We start from the raw sequence: 21,598 nt of genomic DNA, 5'->3' as shown, positions 1-21,598 counted from the left end.
ATTTCTTGCTCGTCAGTTATCCGTGTAATAGAAGATAAGTGTGATCCAAAAGCTTCCAATGTGCTTCATAATTAACTCAGTTTTTTTTACAGCTCATTTAAAGACTTAATGATACAATTCTAGATCTAAAGTCAGTATTTGTCATAGAACGGTTTTCCGACATGTCTGACAAAGTGAATCCCAGGACATTCTGTATCACTTAAACTGTTTACATCTAATCCTATCAAATACTCTTCCAGCTCCAGTAAAACTTCTCTAAGTTATCTGTTGGTGTAATTGTACTTAAACTGTCACCCATGTGTTTACCCAGAACTAAACCATATTTTTCTAACTGTAGCTGCTTAATGACATGCTGTCTGCATAAGCTAAGCAGAGGCAAACAGTGCTGCAGATGAGACTAAACGGCACAGGTTGTGACAGGTTGAGTTAAAAGCTGAGAGAAGTTAAAGTGAGTTTTTACCAAGCACCATTTTGCATTTACCTTTTGCAAACGGTGTTTCTGACTTTATTCCATGCACATTTTATTAGGTTTTTACTTCAGAATCTCTGTGTGATCATTTTTCTCCATATTTGTCCATTACATAAAAGCTGTTAATAGGAATAGTTTAACAGGTTTTGGCATAGCATCATTTGTGGAGCGATCAGTAAGGTTCCTGAGTTTCAGCTGGTTGGACAGCTTTACTGACCTCATTACTATTCATAGTTTAAAAATGAATTACTTTTCATTTAAAGTACTGTTTTTTTTTTGGTCAGTCTGGTCCAACACTCCCTTTGTAATCATATTCTTAAAATGTGAGCCGTAGTTTCTCCCTTAGTAACTTTATTGTACCTCTCTCTCTGCTTTCTCTCCGTCTCAGAGTGGCCTTGTTGAAGAAGAGCGGCCAGGATGACTGGAGGAACAGGATCAATAGGAAGCAGGATGTGATGAAGGGCGACGTGGGCGAACAGCAGGCTCAGCTCTGGGAGGAGGAGCAGGGCTACAAGAAAAAGGTAACCACCTGAGCTGCACACTCACTGCTGACTGAAACTAACAGGCGAGACAGGCAGGCGTCTGCGGCTGATAGGTCTTGTCTGTTACATCATGACTATGCCCCAAATGTGTATAAAGATGGAAAACTACGTATAACAATTCAGGAGCAAGTAACCCTAGCTGGGAACTGCTTTTAACAGACACTCCAGCACTCTATGGCCATGACACTTGAATGCAGCACTAACCCAGCGCAGCGACATGCCAGTGAGGCTGCAGTAATTAGATTTGATCCTCAGTGTTGCATTATCACAGAAAGCATTTCCTGTATCAGTCTCTGAAGTCTGGCTGTTGATTGGAAATAGTGTGTCAGAAGGAGGACAGCCAGCAAACAATCAGCTTTGCAGCGGAATCCTGAAAGGGCACATGGTAATAATTTTGGATGTCTTTAAACAGAGAGGTTGTGTATTGTCTGTCTTTTGATCTTTGTCTCTTTCCTTTTTTCTGGCTCATGTGTTTCTGCTTGGACTGTAACGAGACTTAATCTGCATGAATTTCACTCATGGGAGTACAATAGATACTGTTGTCTCTGGATCAGTCGCACATTATTATTCATTACATGCTGTTTTTATTCAATGGATAGGTTAGTGCACGATATTTCATTTTGTATAATAAAATAGAAATGTTTCATTGAAAGCTGCTTTGTTTTGTACATGTATAAAAATACAAATGTAACTATAATTAAACTCTTTAAAGATATTTTAGTGTTCTCCTCATAACACAGCCATGCTGATATTAACATCAACGTGATATGTATTACATGTCTAATATTTATGGTATGTAATGTAAAGCGCTTTGAGCACTTGAAAATATCTAAAATAAATACAATTAATTATTATTATATGGATTTAATCTTCAAATTGGCAGACTATCCTAAAGAGATCATTTCAATTCAAAAGCCCGGTTCTATTTGAGTCTGTAAATTGTATGACAATTTAAAAATGTCCTTTTTCTTATTTAATTTAGTTGCATAGCCATTATAACGCAATGTTGAGATTCATTGTTATTTTAATTTCTGTAGTGGTTACATATTTCCAACCATGATAATTAAATTAAAAACAGATTTGAGAATTTTACTTTTATTTAAACGTGCAAGTATGGAACATTAAATGTATCACATTTTAGCAATTTGTTCCATGTAAAGACTGCAGCAATAATCATCAATATAGCAGAATATATTGTTACAGTTGTGATTTGAGATTATCAAGAGCACATTAAGATGAATTTGAAAGCCTAATTTTGCCCGAACTCCGAAACACATTAAGATAGAAAGAGAAAAGTGAGATACTTTGTGTGTACTTTAAATACTTACTGTCAACAGTCAGTGTGTCCCGTGTGATGTAGCCTCTGTTTCTCCATCTTGCCTGGCTTTAACCTTGCTTTCCACTGATCTGCATGTTACATGTAACCTTTCATTCTTCTGTTTTCCTCTGTCTCTGTTTGCATGTCCTTTTACCTTTTTTAATAAACTTGACTTCATCCTCTGCATGTGGAGTGTTTTTCTGTGCTGGCATCCTTTGTTTGTTTTTGAAGGGAGGGTCAGGGTGGGACGGTACATGTACCTCTCTGTTTAGACATATTCAAACGGTTACCATCCACATCAGCTGCTGTTTTTGTTTCCAGCTGCTTATCATAGTTTGTTCAGCCAGGCTCGACGGCTCCGATTTGAGGTTGTCCGTCCATTTAAGGTCAGGTTCAACAGTTTTTGACTTGTTTTGAACAGCCATTTTCTGTTGTTTTCTACAAAGAACATGATGTTTTCATCAAATCGGGACAATAAATGGTAAAGTAGAGGTCAAGGGAAGAGACAGTTAATATTGTTCATCTTGTTTTCATCCTCCCACTCATCAGGGCCAGTAAACACAGTTCAATCAATTTCCTCTTTCAGATCAAAAGAGCAAGATTTAAGATAAACCAGATGCAAAACTAATGCCAACTAAGCAAATAAAGAATCCCATTGTTCCAACAAGAGCAGGTTTTCTGGTGTAAGTGCCATTCTCGTTACACCATAAATTCCTTAGTCTTGGTGCTTTCCACCAAAGTACACATGCAGCTTCTTAAAGGGCCTCAAAAAGGAAACGAGTGGTTCAGAAATTCCAATCGGTGAATCAAAATGTTTTCTTACGGAGTTGATCATGTGATATGCCAGTGAAATAATAATTTTCCGGACAACAAGCCTTCAGCAAACATCCCTTTCTCTCCTGCGACTGCTTGTGTGCAGGACGATGAAGAGCTGATGATGATCGATGAGTTTGCTGTGTCCGACCAGCTCTGGGTAAGGCCAGTGTGCAAGGCCGAAAACACACTGCGGTGCTATTTATCAAGTGCTTTTCAATTGGACTTTAAACTGCTTTTCCTGCTCTTGATAAATACATCCTGAGTGTGGGAACATGTGGTGGCTTTGGTAGTGGTGCCTTGTGTTGGTGTTTCCCTTTAGGATCAGGGTGAAGGTGTTTTAACCGTTGGTGTGCGTCTTTAATTCATGCAAGGTCGAGTTCCAGAATAATGACTGTCAGTCTCACTGTGGGGGATTTTTTAATTGTCTTTGTCTCTAATCTTCCTAACTTTCTCACGATATGTACTGGAAATGTGACCTTTGTATGATGCCTGGGACTATAATCATTTTCTGATAGTCAAGGCCAGAGCTGCTGTTGATCTTAAATTCAAACAGCTTGCCACATTTCCCTGCGCTCCCGTTTCCTCTCCATTCCAGATGCTTGAGGCTATAGCTGCCTCTGCTGCTAGACTGGGGTCATGTCCTCTAATATTTCTGTGTATACAAGAAATGTAATGCCATAAAGAAGAGTTTACATTCTAATACTGCGCATGAAGGAGGATTTCTAGGATGATTGCAATGTTCAGCTAGACATAAAATCTAAGATATCACTTTCAAGGGAAAAGAACACATTAATTTAAGCTGCTTTATTTTAGTTTTTTTTAATGTATTATGTGACAGGGGTCAGGCGCACTGACAAACCTATGGAATGATCAACCTAGTGTGCTGTAAGCAAAGTTAGCGATTAGCTTGGGATCATATCGGAGCATTTAGCATCTAAGGAACTACACAAATCAGGGTCAGGTTATTTATTTGTACCTGAAGGTAGATTTAGTTTGCAGATAAAAGACACAGGGATCCATCCTGACACACACTCTAAAAACATCCCAGACACATCTCTAATACAAAATACACCCTGCTCCATCAAATCTCAAAACATTTAAAAAAACACTAGTACAAACATGGACATTAAAAATGCATGAATAAATAAAAAGCTAGGCATCTGTTTGATGCTGCTGTGATTTGTGAATTTGTGCAATAGCTGCTGGGATGAATCTGTTTTCATACCACTTGGTTCTACTCTTAGCAAAAGTCTGGTGAACACATGACAACAAATAATGCCCTGTTTCAATGTTTGAGTAGGTAATCGCTTGCTTGTCCACCATAACAACTTTATAACTTTTAATATCTATAATATATTATACGTTTACACACTGTGCTTTCCGAAGTTGGCCAAAATGAATTTCATTTAAATAATACAGGTAAAATAAAAAAGGTATAGCACTCTTCTTTCTAATGAAACCAAAATAAAGAGCGAATAAATGTGTATGATGTCATCACTATGACATAATCAGGGGTTAGTACACCTAAAACGACTGTTCTTGCAGTCTACCAAGCATTAAGCAGAACTACTAAACTTATCTTCATGTGTAAAATCTGTGTAATACTGTTACCTTTTTTCCATGGCCACGTCTCTATAGGATCCGCTCTTCGCCTCTACTTTCTCTCCTCCACCTGAGCCTCGTTTCCATACTCCTTCCCCCGATGAGTCAGCAAGCCAGGTAAAAAGCTGCATTATCTCTAACTGCGTGCACTGCTTGCTGAACAATTGTTTCGCTACCTCCTTTGCTTCACAAACCACACACTAATTCAAAACCCCCATTGTTTTGACAAGCATCGTCCCTGTGCAGAGTTAGGTTTCTCAAATGCTGTTCAGCCATACCTGTGTGGGTGCTTGACACTGCATTTTCTCACATTACAAACTATTTCACCGAGCTGTGCACCTTACGTTCAGTCGTGCTCACCCTGCCCCACTTTGAACCCACTTATCTCTGTCCAAAAGCTTTGTCACTCCGCCTATGAAGTGAGCATGGCAGCCCCTTTAGCATCAATTGCTTGTGCAGAGCATGACCATTTCCGACCATCTTTTCATCCTTATCTCTAAATCCTCATCCTTTCTTACCTTCCTCATTTGGTTGTGAAGACCATCAGATCTCCCAGACCCATGCAGGTGGATGCGAGACACCCCTGGAGACGGAAGGTGACCCTGTCAAATCTGTGCTCTCATAAATCCCCAAACTCCCCCTTTGTAGCAGCCTTTGTACATTTTAAAAGAAGTTTGCACCTAATGAGTAATTTAAGTCACTAAAGGATACTGTCTGATTAAATGTCTTTTATTTTTAACTCATGAGTGACACTAAAACCTTTTTAACCTCTCTGCTACTTTGTCTTTCCTGAATGTCGCTCGCTGTTAAAGCAAATACAACATTTAAACACTTATTAACAAACAACCAGTGGAGATATAAGATGGTTCTATTGTGTGTAGTAGTGTGACAACAAACTTCTTTAAAAAGTTACTATTTCATCTCAAGAGCCTTGGTCAGTCCAGAAAATTCGAACAAAAATAAATATCGTGGATACAGTTACGTCATGTACTCATAAAGGGTTTTCTGGAATGCATCGAACTGAAGATATATTACTGCAAAGTACCCTCAGGTGGATGATTCCTTTCACTGTCAGTCCATCAGGAGCACTCATTCTTACAGTTTTTATTGTAGCTGACAGTAACTTCTCCCTCCTCCTGTCTCTGATCTCAGAGAATAGCTGATGCTGAGACGGAGAGCCAGGGGAGCGATGCGCACATGTCCATCCAGGAGAGGAAGCTGCTGATAGTAGCCCAAGAGGAGGCCTGGAAGATGAAGGGCCACGGCGCCGCCAACGACTCCACCCAGTTCACTGTGGCTGCACGCATGGTGAAGAAAGGTCAGAGGGAAACTGAACACGCATCATTTCACTTCATTGCTTCATTTCACCTTAGAGTGTGAGGCCGGCCGGTCAGGGTTAGGTCTTTGCGTTCCTCCGGAGTGGCTGCTGAAAGGCAGAAATTATTTTTATGGTTTGATTTGTTCCATATTAGCTTCAGGCTCAGCCAGAGGGGGCAGCTGATGGACAGTTTGTCTTTTGGGAGTCTAGTCAGATTATGGCTAATGGAGCAAGTGTCCAGTGCCTTAACCAGCTTCACAGGCACCTAGTCTCTTTAGCTTTGACTGCCTTTTAAAGTTGGTTGTTAGATCTAGTTCTATTGATTCCTAAACAAGGGGACATCTACTACCGCTTCATATCATTCCTTATTCATTCCTTATGACTTCAAACACGCAAACACCTTGTTGTTTTCTTGAAATATTGTTTTTCCACAAATTGTTCATGCCATAACAGGTGTAGAGAATGGGTGTTCATATCTTTCTCTGCTCACACAGGGTTGGCTTCCCCCTTAGCCCTCCAGTCTCCAGTGACCTCCAAACCCAAGAACAGCAGCCTTGCCATCTCCAAACCACAGGAAGGTCAGTTTCTCTTTTTTGTACTTCCTTGCGTTTTATTTCCTTACACCCTTGTATACACTGGTTACCTGAGCTGGCCAGATCCTTAACCGGGTTATTTAAGACTGTAGTGGTGAGCTTCTGCTCCAATCGAATTTAAACTTATCTGGCATGACTTTGATTAACTGAATTGTTGTCTTTAGCTTGGATGTCTGTTTCTAAAATGTCAGACTCTGAGCTCAGGGTTGGTCTGCTGATGCTAAATTTCCATTTTTTTCTGGGACTCCTTTCTTTTCTAACACCATGTAATTAATTGTCTTTGCTTCTTTCTCAAAAGACATGGACGAGATGTCTGATTCTGAAGGTGTATTGCTTTTTTCCTTTCTTTTTGTCCCGGAATGCAATATTCATCATCATCGTCACCAGAACCATAAACAGCATCAACACTAATGTGACTGGTGTTACTGTGAGACTTCTATTAGGTTATTATAGCCTGATAGAATGTAAACAATAAGCCAATGATTCCATCGATATGCATGGGTCTGAAAGGATTCATATTTAGCGGCTGTTTACGGTTGTTAAAATGCCTGTGACTGACTGTAAATATGCTCAGATTCTACTTCATGTGCAAGTGTTCATGCTCAGTCATTGTTCAAAGTCAGCTTCACTGTTGGGAAGTGGGCCCCAAGAGAGCCACGTGAAAGCCCTCATGCACTTGTTGAGTTGACAATGGGTCGGCCCTATCCCCTTGTTAACCTAACTGAAACCCAGGTCACAGTGTGTGAGCTGTAAGTGTGCACGGTGGGATTGGGCCTCAGACTGCCTGCCTGTACAGAGATAGTCTTTGTGCTATAATCAAACACAGTCATTTATGGCTCTAACAGCTGTGTGTGTGTGTGTTTGCGGTTTGCAGAGATCAAGGCTGTCCCAGATCTGAACCTGGAGTCAGACTTGAAGCTGGATAAACTGGAATCCTTCTTAGGCAAGCTCAACAGCAAAGGTCAGTCCTGTTCGGTATGCTGTGTACAAGTTCAGCATGATTTGATGTCCGACCTTTCACCAAGTCCACACAATGAGAGGATTTTCTGCCATTACTAAAATACAACACCTTCTTCTCTTCAGCGTTTCTGCCAGAGTCAACCATCACAGTCACTCAGAAGAAGGTTAAGGCAGTGATGTCACTTGAGGATGAAACATTTTCCAAGTTCTACCGCCAAGTGGAGGAGGTCCCCGCCATGACCAACACGGTGGAGATATATGACGACTTTGATGCCATCTTCGGCCCCCAGGTCCCAAAGTAAGCTCTCACCAACAGAAGTCATTTCTAAGTAATAACACGGCACTATTTCATATCTGTTAACCATGCTTCTTCACCTCTGACCTCGCAGACTGGCATCAGAGATGGTGCAGCACAGACGAGCAGTGCGCCCGACACGTAACGTCCAGTCATCTAGGAACCCTCTGAAGATGCTGGCTGCCAGGGAGGACATCAGACACGAGTACACAGAGCAGAGGCTCAACATTGGCCTGCTGGAGAGCAAGAGGATGAAGACTGAAAAGAGTGAGTGGGGATAGATCAGGGGCTGGAAATGCATAAGACCAAAACACTTAGGAATACACTGACCTACATCTGGGTTGGAGTCAGCTTCCTGTCATTGTACAGAGCAGTGCTCAAAATCCTGACATAGCATGTTTGGAGAGTGTTAGATAACCCACAAAGTCAATGTCACGATACTCCCATAACGTCCTCCTTCACCTCCTCTGACAGCAATAAAAACACTTGTCTATGGAGTGTTCTATATGTGTTGCAGGCCGGGCTTAAAAGGTCATTTAGCTGTTGTCTCGTCTGTGTACAGGACCTAAATATAATGATTGCTAATTGTACTGTTTTATTATGTTTCTGTGAGTCTCATGTCCCCTCTCTATGCTCTGTTGTGTCCCCTGCAGTGAATAAGAACTCTGGTTTCTCTGATGTGGCTCTGGCTGGACTGGCCAGCAAGGAGAACTTCAGCAATGTCAACCTGCGCAGCGTCAACATCTCTGAGCAGATGTCCAACAACAGCGCCGTGCCTTACAAGAAACTCATGCTCTTACAGGTCAAAGGTCAGTAGCACGAAAAGACAGCTCCAAACAGACACAGACTGGTCGATCTCAACCCCAAACGGGCCTTTGACCTGATGATGGCACTATTAAACACATCTAGTGAATTGTCATTAGGCTACTAGAGCTACACAACTAGCATGAGGTTGGTTAGTAAAGATCCAAGCACTGTTGGGAAATACAGAGCTTATTTCAATACGATAGACTCAAAATTATTATTTTTTGACTTCCACAACATGGTTTTCTAATAGAGTAACCTACAATGATTTGATTTAAGAGGGCACATACCCCATCATGTGGCGCAAAGGAGTATATTCTTCTGTTGAAAGCACCATCCTTACAAAAGTAAACTGAGGTCAGCCTCCTTTAACAGAACATGTGTACTATACTAACAAGCTAGCCAATCAGAAAGACCTCCAAAACATCTGTCTACTTTTTTCCAATCTTTTAAATGAGGTTGTACATTTTGACATAGATATATATTGCCAGTGAGGAAGCATCTTCACCTAAGTGACATGAAGTTGTCACGACCTTAGAAGGATAAATAGCTCCTGCCTTACACAAAGCTTTGGAGGATGCTGCTTTAAGTGTCCTTTGGAAAGGATATCTAAAATAGGATACATGAGTTGGTCTATTTCGGTGTCGTTACACCTCCTTTATACGTCTGTTGGTGACAGCTGTGGCTCTAAATCATTCTCCCCGGGTCACCTCACACTGTACAGGGATGATCCTCCTACCAAGAACCCCACTGTGTGTAATCCAGAACAAATCCACATCATGGGGGTGTATAGCTTTTGTTAGGAAGTTAGCTACCTGCTTAAGAATAGCATCTGATGGAAACACCTGAATAACCAATGGGATTGATTGTCAACAGCATCAGACACATTTAGGATATAATGTGTACTGCAAACCGTGGGTCCTTGACCATGTGGACACATGTCCATACATGGGTCACATGGTGATGGCTGGCATGTTGTTGCCCCAACACCCCTTGTCATGCTGACAGTGATATTCAGAGCTGTCACTGATGTGTCACCTGTTCCTGCGTTGTTTTTTTTGTGCCTCCAGGCCGACGGCACGTCCAGACCAGGCTGGTGGAGCCCAGAGCGTCCTCCCTGAACAGCGGAGATTGTTTCCTACTCATCACACCTCACAACTGCTTCATCTGGACTGGAGAGTTTGCCAACGTCATAGAGAAGAACAAGGTGGGTCCTGCTTCTGAGGGATGCAAAATAAAAATAGAAAAAAAAGCTACTTTGAGACTTAAATTTCAGTCAATACAAGCAGAGCAAGGGTGTGATGTGGGTCAGCCTTCACGTGCAAGATGTAAACACAGCCTTGGAGGAAGCTATTGTGGCACAGCGCAGGAGGAAGTGTGTGCTGACAGAAAGGAAATGTGAGAATGTGTGTGTCTGAGGGTTGTTGCAGGAAACGGACACAAAACAAAGCTTACAGTAGACTGTTCTGATGACCTGTGATTGGTCGAACAGGGCACTGACCTCAATTGGAGACAAAGGAAAGCTCTGAGTCATGGCCCTCATTATTTATGAGGGGTTGTTTGACTTTAGGTCATTGAGGTTTGAAACCTCTTGTTCCTGAGTAATGGACTTAACTTTTCCTCTCAAAATGATAGGTTACTGTCCTCAAAAAGTGATCCTAAAAATGCTTGCGTACACGCTAGGTTTATATACCTCACATGTCTGCCTTTGAAAGCACAGGACCCCGGTGTTTTAGGTACAACAGAATGCATTGGTTTAATGTTATACATGTGTTCTCTGTCATTTTCTCAGGCTTCAGAGTTGGCAAACTTCATCCAGACAAAGAGAGATTTAGGCTGCAGAGCTAACTATGTCCAGGTCATCGAGGAGTGCAACAGCACAAACAGCCACGCTGCCAAGGATTTCTGGAAGATTCTGGGAGGGCAGTTGATCTATCAGTGTAAGACATTATTTCTGGCATAAAGATAACTTTGAGGAAGTAGACTCTGTAGCAATGCGAGCTAATGGCCTTGTCTTTGTTCTTGCAGCTGCTGGGACACCAGATGAAGACGAGCTGTACGAGAGTGCCATTGTTGAGACAAACTGTATCTACCGCCTGATGGATGACAAACTGGTCCCAGATGATGACTTTTGGGCCAAAGTGCCCCGCTGTTCCCTGCTGAACCCAAAGGAGGTTAGATAACCTCCTGAAATCTAAATGTATCTTTAATGTCATGCTGTAAATGAGACACGATGTGTAGGGTTAACATGTGTTGTAGTTTGGTGCCATCTAGGGATAAAATAAAGAATGACACCTTTTTTGTTTCTGTGCAGGTCTTGGTGTTTGATTTTGGCAGTGAGATGTACATATGGCATGGTAAGGAAGTGACGCTGGCACAGAGGAAGGTGGCCTTCCAGCTGGCGAAGCACCTGTGGAACGGCACGTTCGACTACACCAACTGTGACATCAACCCGCTCGACCCGGGGGAGTGCAACACACTCATACCTAAGTATGGAAACATTGACTGGTTTTTTTTCAAAGTTCTGTAGAGGACTGCTAATAATAGAATAGAGAATATTCAGTTGAAGTTGTAGTATTTGTGTCACTAACAAACTGAATTCTCTTCACCTGCAGGAAAGGCCAGGGCCGACCTGACTGGGCTGTGTTCGGCAGACTGACTCAACACAATGAAACCACCCTTTTCAAAGAGAAGTTCCTGGACTGGAGCGACTCCAGGAAAACACCAAGCCCGACAAGAAACAACGACCACAACGCTGACCAAAAGGTATCAAAGAGTATTATAAAAGTCTTATTACTATGATAATCAGAGAAAAATATAAATTATAATCTCTATCCTTAACCCGTACTTCATCTTGATCTCTACCCCAGGAGCAGTGTGCCTCTGATCAGCGCCATGCGTACGACACCTCTCTGATGCTGCCTCTGCATGAGGCGCCCATCTCCACCAAACTGGACGGGTTCCATGTGGGCCGTGGTTATGGCCTGGTGGAGGCAGAGGATTGGCGGAGCTACGAGATCAACACGCTGGCGGTGGAGGTGTGGCACATCCTGGAGTTCGACTACAGCCGCCTACCACTCCAGAGCATCGGCCAGTTCCACGAAGGCGACACATACGTAATGAAGTGGAAGTACATGGTCAGCACGGCAGGTTAGTGTTAGATATTTTAGCACACTTTCAGGCAGTTTCTCTCCAAACTTCTGAAAAAACAACATGTTTAAGTGGAATATGGCACTAATAAGATCATGCACTCCTCAAAACTCTTGCCCTCAGTTGGGAGGAGACAGAAACCAGATCAGCAGAAGACAGCGGGGGCCGGAAAGGAGAAGTGCTGCTACTTCTTCTGGCAGGGCCGCAACTCCACCGTCAGCGAAAAAGGAACCTCAGCACTGATGACGGTGGAGCTGGATGAGGAGCGAGGAGCACAGGTAAGAGTTTGTGTGAGCAGAAAACAGCGAATACAAGTCTGTTTTCTTCATATTTTGCACATTTAATTGGTTAGCTTTACTCCCCTTGTCTTATTTCCTCTTCCTCCAGGTCCAGGTGCAGCAGGGTAAGGAGCCTCCGTGTTTCTTGCAGTGCTTCAAAGGAGGGATGGTAGTCCACTCCGGGAGGAGAGAAGAGGAGGAAAACTCACAGAGTAAGCCCACGTAACCGCTTCAAGATAGTCATTCATTATCAAGACTAACACACAGTCTGCTCTCTGCTGCTATTCCATCATTTTGGAATAGGCCTAATAAGCAAATTGTGTATTTAGGTCCATATTTTCTGAATTATACATGATCTCCAACCATTCTAAATGTAAAAAGACTCACAATGGCTGCTTAGAACTGAGTTAACACTAATGATTGCTTCAGTAGCAGTCATAAATTCATCATCTGCCCATAGTGAGTGTCTCGTATATATGAGAACTGTGCTGTGGCTTAGGGAGGAATTGGATTAAAAGTAAAAAACAACCCTGAGGGATAAACACAGGCACAGCAAATCTCTGTATTTCCCACAGCTCAAATAACTGAGTTTGCTTCTTACACATAATAAGCGAAACTCCCTAAAATGTGTCCTGATTTCTCACCTCTCACTCCCTGTTCCCCCCAGGTGACTGGCGTCTGTACTGTGTGCGCGGGGAGGCGGAGGTAGAGGGCCACCTGCTGGAGGTGGCTTGTCACTGCAGCAGCCTGCGCTCCAGGGTCTCCATGGTGATGCTGAGTGTTAGCCAGGCTCTCATATACCTGTGGCACGGCTGCAAGTCTCAGGCACACTCAAAGGAGGTGGCACGTACCGCCGCCAACAAAATGAAAGAACAGTGAGTGGGACTTGGTTTCGTATAGTATTCAATCTTCATAAAACCTGAAACCTCTTTTGATCGTCTTGCAAATCTAAAAAAATCTGATTTGTTATTCCTCGTGCAGCTGTCCTCTGGAAACAGGCCTCCACAGCAGCAGCAAGGTGACCATCCTGGAATGTGAAGAGGGAGCGGAGCCCACAGGATTCTGGGAACCCCTCGGGAGGAGGGACAGGAAAGCGTACGACTGCATGCTGCAAGGTAATGGGATCAAAGTGCACTGTTTCTCTTTAGTGTAAACACATGTCGATGGTGTAATTAAATGGTTATGCGTGTCTTGTTGACCTTTGACCCCCAGACCCCGGGAGGTTTAACTTCTCACCGCGTCTGTACCAGCTGAGCAGCAGCTCAGGGGAGTTTGCAGCTGTGGAGTTTCTTTACCCTGCCAGAGACCCCAAGCAGGTCAACTCTATGCCTTTCCTGCAGGAGGATCTCTATACAGCTTCCCAGCCAGGTACACGTCTTAGCATCAGTGCACATGTGAAGATAATAACACTTTATTTTTTGGAGGTTCTTTATATTCAAAGAAAATGTACGCAACAATTAAGCTTCAGTTATTGTTCAATCTAGCTCTGATCTTAAAAGAAAGCAATTCATTTTGATAAATCTAAATTAAAGCCCAACATAACTCGATTTCTTTTATAAATTACACTTTTGAAATTCAGGAGATTTAAGAAGAATTTTTCTGTGGGTATTTATTTTATATGTGGTTTATAAAATAATTTTGAGTGATTGTGTCCTGAGAGGAATGTTTTACTTACAAAAAAAATGTTTAAAAGAAGCTTACGAATGTTTAAAAATCACCTAAAACATATCGTTGGCATGTCATTGCTGGACCTTTTGTTCCATATACGCCATTTTATAATACATTTATTTTAGCCTTTTTACGTAAAAGTAGGAAAGTGTGTGCAGCTAAAACTAATTGCTGTATCAGGAATATTAATCCATCAATGTGTGCTGAAGACATTCATGATGATAGATGCTATACAGTATGTGTGTTTTCCCCCAATAGGACAAGCACGTAATCCCGAACGTTGAATGTTGTGTTTATCCTGAACCTTAAAACTCTCTGTTGGTCCTCATCTTGTCTTCATTGTGGATTTTCAGCCTTGTTCCTGGTGGACAATCACCACGAAGTGTACCTGTGGCAGGGCTGGTGGCCTCAGGACAGTGAGAGCACCGGCTCAGCCCAAATCCGCTGGGACTCTGACAGGAAGTGTGCCATGGAGACTGTGCTGCAGTACTGCAGAGGTATTCTATTATTAGACACATGAAACAACCTAAACCAATTTCATGTAGTGAATGATGCAACATTTAGCTTCTTCTTTCATCATCTGGAATTGTATTTAGAGAAAAGTGCTAGCAACTCTTCAGTCCCTTTGTAAAAACGCTGCTCTGTTCTTTCTTTGATCCACAGAAAAGAATGAGAAGAAACCTCCCAAAGCGTATCTGATCCACGCTGGTCTGGAGCCACTCACCTTCACCAACATGTTCCCCAGCTGGGAGCACAGAGAAGACATCGCTGAGATCACTGAGAGGGTGTGTGCACCCCATAATATTATCTCATTACTCCCAGCCACATCATCTGATATGAAATAGTGGCCATTAGTGTATACACTGTACCAAAAAACAAGCTCTTATTCTACAAAATTTGACTTATTTTTTCATAAAGTCCAGGTGCAAGCCATTATGTCTCATTGTTTTCCTAATTAAATTTGCTGTCCACTATCCAGCTTCCTTATTTGATTGAAAAATGATATATTTGTGTGTGTGCTTTCAGGAAGCTGAGGTGTGTAACCAGATTATCCTGGTGGAGGACGTGTTGGCGAGGCTGTGTAAGACCACATACCCGCTGGCAGAGATTCTGGCCCGGCCGCTGCCTGAGGGCGTGGACCCTCTGCGCCTTGAGGTCTACCTGTCGGATGAAGACTTTGAGGTAAGAAACTGTTGGTTTGAAACGGATTCATGGTTAATTTAGATATCAACTATCCTGGCTGACGATACATGAGCGAAGAGGAAAAGAGTCCTCTCTGGCTCTGCAGTGTTTTTGTTTCTTTCACTTTGTTTTTTGGGGTGTTTTGATCCTCAACCTGTACTGTTTCAGCGTGCTATTCCTCTGAACTGAATATTTATCTACAGCAAGTGCCTGAAAAGCTACAATAAACTCTCTGTTACAGCAACTTCCCAGCACCGAATGACAGCCAGTAACAGTTAGCAGCTAGCTAGTGAACATAACAGAGCAGATGGCAGATACAAAGCCAATAAGTACAAAGTATTTTAGATCCGACTCCATGGCGATGGATGCATCCTTCTGCTTTTTCAGATGTCCCCTATGTTCATTGCTTTTTTCCTCTTTGTTCTTACAATGTTTACTCCCATCATTTTTCTGCCATCCTTTCTCCCTCTTCCTTTCTCTATGTGAACTTACCTCCTTCCTTCATCCCACCTTCCAGGGTGTAGGGGCTCACGGGAAGGTGAGTCGTATGACATGAGCATGGACGAGCTGGAGTGTTGCAAAGCATCCTCTCTCAAATCAACCGTTAACTGTCTCTATCCAACTCATCATCACCATCACTTTTTTTAACCCATCTTTTAGTGAGTGAGCATGCTGTTCACTCACTACCTTTGAGCTGGAGTGGACACTGAATTATCCAGATGTCAAATAAAGAATGACTGTGTTAAAAATCTCACTGATGCATGAGTATGGTCTCAGACGTTACTCCCACCGCAGTCAAAGATACAGGACATGTCACTTTTGAACGTCTGTATGGTGAACCGTGGTGTGACTGCTTCTTGCTGATTGTCCGACAGAAAGCCCTGGACATGACCAGGAAGGAGTATGGCGCGCTGCCAGGTTGGAAGCAGGTGAATGTGAAGAAATCCAAAGGACTTTTCTAAACGGTCGAAGCAGAGAGCTGACCTGAAGACAGGAAGTTGTTTTGCGTCTCCTGAGTTCACCCCGTAACGGAGGGTCGAGGACGGACTGAGGGAGCTGTGAAGGTATGGAAGACTCGATGGAAGGGCCAGCTTCTCCTGCTGCACATTTACTTCACTCTTTGTGTTGGTATTTTGGTCGTATAGGAATGAGACACATGTAGGCGGATGCACCAATGAGTGATGGTTTCAATAGCTCTTCTCTAAAGACACTCTCATGAAGCTAGAAGTCTCAAATGACGTCTGTAACTTTTCACAGGGAGTGCAGAGCCTTTTATTAAAGTTAATGTTTGTAGATATGTACCATACGCAAAACAGCCCAGTGCCCTTACTTTGTGAGAGCAGGCCTGTCAGCCTGTTCCACACACACACCCGGGTCTCTGCTTTCTCTCTATGTATGTTTGTGAATTACAAATAATTTATATTTATCAAATTCATATAAAAGCTTCCTGAATATTCACTGAGCTATGATTGAATAAACTGTATTATGAATGTGGAGGAGGTTTGTGTCATATGTTGATAAATACTGGATAATTCTCTCACGCTGTACAGATCACCGTTTGCCATTTACGAATCACATGATGCAGCTTTATTATGGCGCCTATTGTTTTCAGATCCGAGAGCGATAAGCGGCAGAGATGGAGGGATGTTGAAATGTATTTGATTTTTAAACCCTGCAGTGTATAGTGCCTTGCTTTTGTGTACAGTTTATATACAGATCCTAGTCTGCATTTTAAAGACTTCTTGTGATATAAATAAATATTAGAAAAAGAAACTCTAAAAGTTGGAAAGTCAGTACTCTTTTCTTGCCTTTTGTTTTGTTCATGGTACTTGTAGAACTGTTATACTCATACCATGTGCTGGCTGCATGTGACCTTATTCATGTATAGGCCACTAGAGGGCAGTATAACACTTATTTCTACAGACTTGTGGTATGACCGGTACAGAAGCTGATGGATTAATGGTGAGTCACTTTAAATCATTTAAGATTACCATCAATATCAATGAACACACTGTTTTTGTCTCAGGATTCAAACATACCTGCTGTAGATCAATTTATTTCTGTGGAAAATTATTGTTTAATAACTAAATAGAGCGTGTAGTACCCAGTAACTAAATGTATTTACTCAAGTACTGTCCTTTAGTACACGTTTTAGATATGTGTACTTGCATCATATTGAGATGTTGTGCTACTTTGTACTTCTACTCCACTACAATTCAGAGGTAAATGGTGTACTTTTACTCCACTGCATTTATTTAATACCTTTAGTTACAGATTTGGATGAATGATGTGAAATATAATCACCCTTAAATCAGATTTTAGTTCCACCTGGAGTAAATTCAGCAGCTACCCTGCAGTACACAAAGCCATTAAAACTAGCTGCACCTTTACCAGCTGTGATAACACTTTAATGATCAATACTAAGAAAACATATCAGAGATATTATTCTGAAATGGACCAATCTGCACAATGACTGCTTTCACTGTCGCTACTTTAAGGACATTTTGTATGAGAATACTTTTGTACTTTTACTTGAAACTGTAACAGAGTATTCCTACCCTGTGGTACTTCTATTTTCACTCAAGTACAACATCTGAGTACTTCTTCCACCTCTGATAGAACCCAGAAAGACGAGGCATACTGAGGCTGAGTGGTTTCCACCTAGGGGTGAGTAACCCTCCATGGGGTCGTTATAAAAATGTGAAAGCATAACAGAGGATAAATACTGCAGGAAAGAAGAAAAACACTCCAACTTAAATAGGTTATTTCAAGCTTTTTATTCCTTTCTATCTTATAATTATATATAATGTAGTCTCTTATTCAAATGAAATACGAGAAATGCAAAAACAATCAGACGGTAAGGTCGCAAGTAGACATAGCATTGTTTTATGGGGCTATAAACCAATTAAGTAAAGAAGTAATTTGATGACTGTGTGGAAAAAAGAAAAGCTTCACAGCAGCAAACACATGCCTTGTCATAGTGGGAAAAGACAGTTGTTACGAAAACCATTAAAGATGTCTTTGTTCTGTTGAAGGTTAGTCAGCCTGAAACTGAGGTGGCATTTAGCCATGACTGATTTTATTATTTACACCTTAGCATTTCCTACTGTTTAATAGGGGAAAACCCCAGTTTGGTAATAACAAAGAAATAAGAGCTCTGATGCTATGCTATAAACCTTATCTTTGGAAAGATTTCTCATTAAAAACAAAAGCATGCAAAGCTTTAAATAAGTACATTTAGCTAATACAGCTCACTTTTACATCAGCAAGAGTGTAGGAATACTCTGTTACAGTAAAAGTCCTGCATTCAAAATGTTACTCGAGTAAAAGTATCACCCTCTAAATGTACTTAAAGTAGCGACAGTGAAAGCAGTCATTGTTTGATTGGTGCATTTCAGAATAATATCTCTGATGTTTTATAATGATTGATCATTAAAGTGTTCTCAGAGCTGGTAAAGGTGCAGCTAGTTCTAATGGCTTTACTGCAGGGTAGCTGCTGGATTTACTCCAGGTGGAACTACAGTCTGATTTAAGGGTTGATTATATTTACCATCATTATTCCCGATCTGTAAAGTAACTGAACAAACAATAAATGTAGTGGAGTAAAAATACACCATTTACCTCTGAATTGTAATAGAGTAGAAGTACGAAGAAGCATTACAATGGAATACTCAAGTAAAGTACAAGTATCTCAAAAGTAAATTCATTAGTTACTTGACACCACCGCAAAAAAGCTCATGTTCAAAGAAACATATTCTTTCAATTAAACTCACCCTGGTTTCTTTGGTTGCTAGTTTTCCCACTGTTGACACGTTTTTATTTTTGTTTGTTTCCAAAGGGGGCATGACAGAAAAAGTAGGCAGTTTACCAAACGAGGTGACATATGAGTCTTTAAAACAAAAGACAGACTGTTAATGTAGAGCCGCAGTGACTATCCAACATGAAGGAAGACCTATTTGTATAAGTACCCCGAGTGTCCTCATGTTTACTGTCAGTCTCATAACAACACCTCCTTCAGTGTCTCTGATCACCGCCGCTCCTCGGGGTTTCAATCCGCAGTAACATCTGATGTGTGTATAGCTCACATATGGCAGCTTTATGGATTCTGTTAAAGGCTCAATTACCTATGTGAAGTCACAGGTGAAAGCTACAACCCGCTTTCCAACCTGTCAAACCTCACGGCCTCATTTTCCAGGCTTTCCTCCAACTCCACACACACACACACACACACACACACACACACACACACACACACACACACACACAGAGACACATTGAAAGCTCTCAGATGTTCTCAATATCAGCCGTTGGCCTGTGTTGAGGAACAAGAGCAATTAGAGGGGAATTTCATGCAATCACAGAAGAACAATATACACAGCAGGTTTCTGTTCCTCCAACTGTTGCTTGAGTGTTGCTCAATATTTTAACAGCCTCTCTGACAGCCTGCCCCGACACAGCAACAAGAGAAGGAAGACGCTGCTGCCTCTTCCAAGAAGGTTGGCAAGCCTCTGTGCGGTTCTCGCTGTTTCTCATCTGCTCGCCCTCTCTTGCATGCTAAACTGTTGGATGCCGAGCCTGTGCTGGATTATTCTCTTGCCTCCTCTGAACTCCTCTGGCCTGCGAGGAGTTTGATGTGCGACACGGAGCATATCCGCCCACCCGCTCCTCCACACCCACTCATTGCACAACATGCTACAGCCCCCCCCCTCTCTCTGTCTCCAGGAAGACAGTAGGATGTACAGTATGTTTCTGTGCACACACTGCCTGGTATCTTCCTGTACGTTTTGACTCTTAGCCCAAATTCTGTGCTGAGCTCCAACCAGCTTTACTTCTGATAAAATCCATTGACAGAATGCTGAAACATGAATGCTAAAACCGTGACACAAACCTGTACAAGCTGTGGATACACACAAATGACCAGAAGTTAAGCAAATATTTGGTTCAGCATCGAAAAGGACTTTTTCAAACATTATTCTGGCTTGATAGATAGAACACTCGGGTTTTCAAAGGGACTTTTCCTTCATCGGAAAGTCTTTCCATTTTGTCATCAATTTCCTGTGAGATGTGAAACGTTAATACTTGCCTGAAATGATTTCAAAATCCCCTTGTAAACTTTTATGTGTCTCATAGAGCACAGTGAAACGATCCTGCAGTAAATTTCTGGACTTACAAGCACATTACGCTAGATCAATAGACTAGAGTGCCTCTAACTCTAATTATTTTTAACTTCTTGATTAATCTGAAATAAATTGGAAAGGCTATTTGACAATGCACACAAAATAGAAATTGAAGTTAGAATTGTTCCCAGTTTGCGTTTGGATGTGGATACAGTTTTAAGAGAACTCAGGTCATCATGGAACAGTAATTATTTAATCTAGGTATAGTTAGTTATATTAATATATTCCAAAAATCTACAATACAACTGTTTAACACTAGCCCTTCTGACGATTGAAGTAACCCTAAATGTGTCAAATTGGTGAAGTACATTAAGACGAGAGTGCAGTATAATTCTAAATCCAAAATGCATCCTGTCACAAAACATAATAAGACTTGCCTAGCCAACAGTTTATAAAGTTAACCAGGTTAACCACAAAAAACATTGACTTTAATTACATGTAGTATGTCAACAAATGACACATAACAGTATTAGGTTGGTCGAAAGCAATAATATCGAGTTGAACCAAATGTTTTTTATTCAAACTTGATATTACTGCTTTCAACTAACCAAATATAGTTGGGAAACAGTAAATTGGTACATTTTATCAAGTACTTTTTTGTCATACTTATGCTGCTTTATACTTTTACTCCACTACAGGTTGGATTAATTTTTTGTATGTTTTACATCGTAGTTACTTTTTATGTATTAAAAACACACGATAAGCTTACCTAATATGCTGCAGTAGTATAGTAATACCAATCAACCCGGTATTCTACCTAAAGTTGGCCCCTAATTGACAAACTACAACATTAAAATGCTTTTAAATGTATTTGTTATTAATAAAAATGACCCCATTTCCTATTACAATATAATACTGTGAATACTGCAGTGCTTTTACTTCGATATATTTTGCTGATAATACTTAAGTATCACATTGAATTTAGGACTTTTACTTAGTATGGAATATGTTAGGACCAAAGTATTTCTAAGTTAAGCATCTGAGTGCTCCTCCGCCTCTGATCTGAACACTTCCCATCAGAAATAATTGGAGGTCGGACCCATCCATCACATGGCTGATGAGTGTGTGACAGCCCTCCACTCTGAGTCTCCGCAGATAGCGATTCTGCCCCGCTGCAGCAGTGCCGGGGAAAGGTGAAACTGTAATGTTTGTGATTAATTATTAGATTATGCAAAGGGTAATTAAAATATCAGTCAATATTTACCGGGCCATATGCCACGGGCGCTTTTGCAGCCATGGCTCGCCTGTGAATTTTAATATCCCAAACCGGGTGAAAGACGCCCTTTGGCAGGTATCTCCCTAATGCTCTTAACCATCTGTCGACGCTCAGCCCACTTCCACACGAACATAATGTTTTGTTTATGATAACAGTGTTAATTCAACACAGGCTTAGGTGCAAAGTGGCACAGTTGAGCTTTACCACCAT

At 41.5% G+C, this 21,598-nt stretch overlaps 1 protein-coding gene across 1 annotated transcript in view; it reads left to right on the top strand.

Annotated features, from left to right (window-relative positions):
* The window catches only part of svila (supervillin a), a 39,429-nt gene extending 22,641 nt beyond the window's left edge, over positions 1–16,788 (top strand). Inside the window, 26 exon segments of the mRNA XM_063912696.1 lie at positions 858–990; positions 3,249–3,302; positions 4,784–4,864; positions 5,287–5,343; positions 5,900–6,065; positions 6,560–6,643; positions 7,533–7,619; positions 7,742–7,916; positions 8,008–8,180; positions 8,567–8,722; positions 9,788–9,924; positions 10,510–10,657; positions 10,746–10,891; positions 11,032–11,207; positions 11,333–11,483; positions 11,588–11,867; positions 11,991–12,145; positions 12,255–12,357; positions 12,813–13,020; positions 13,127–13,260; positions 13,358–13,513; positions 14,167–14,310; positions 14,477–14,598; positions 14,840–14,995; positions 15,513–15,533; positions 15,871–16,788. Coding sequence (XP_063768766.1) covers positions 858–990; positions 3,249–3,302; positions 4,784–4,864; positions 5,287–5,343; positions 5,900–6,065; positions 6,560–6,643; positions 7,533–7,619; positions 7,742–7,916; positions 8,008–8,180; positions 8,567–8,722; positions 9,788–9,924; positions 10,510–10,657; positions 10,746–10,891; positions 11,032–11,207; positions 11,333–11,483; positions 11,588–11,867; positions 11,991–12,145; positions 12,255–12,357; positions 12,813–13,020; positions 13,127–13,260; positions 13,358–13,513; positions 14,167–14,310; positions 14,477–14,598; positions 14,840–14,995; positions 15,513–15,533; positions 15,871–15,957 — 3,490 coding nt within the window. The 3' untranslated portion in view covers positions 15,958–16,788.
* Positions 16,789–21,598: the final 4,810 nt, after the last annotated feature.

This window comes from Eleginops maclovinus, chromosome 21, assembly GCF_036324505.1.
Source record: "Eleginops maclovinus isolate JMC-PN-2008 ecotype Puerto Natales chromosome 21, JC_Emac_rtc_rv5, whole genome shotgun sequence".
Taxonomy (NCBI): Eukaryota; Metazoa; Chordata; class Actinopteri; order Perciformes; family Eleginopidae; genus Eleginops; species Eleginops maclovinus.
This window is presented reverse-complemented; position numbering and strand designations above follow the sequence as displayed.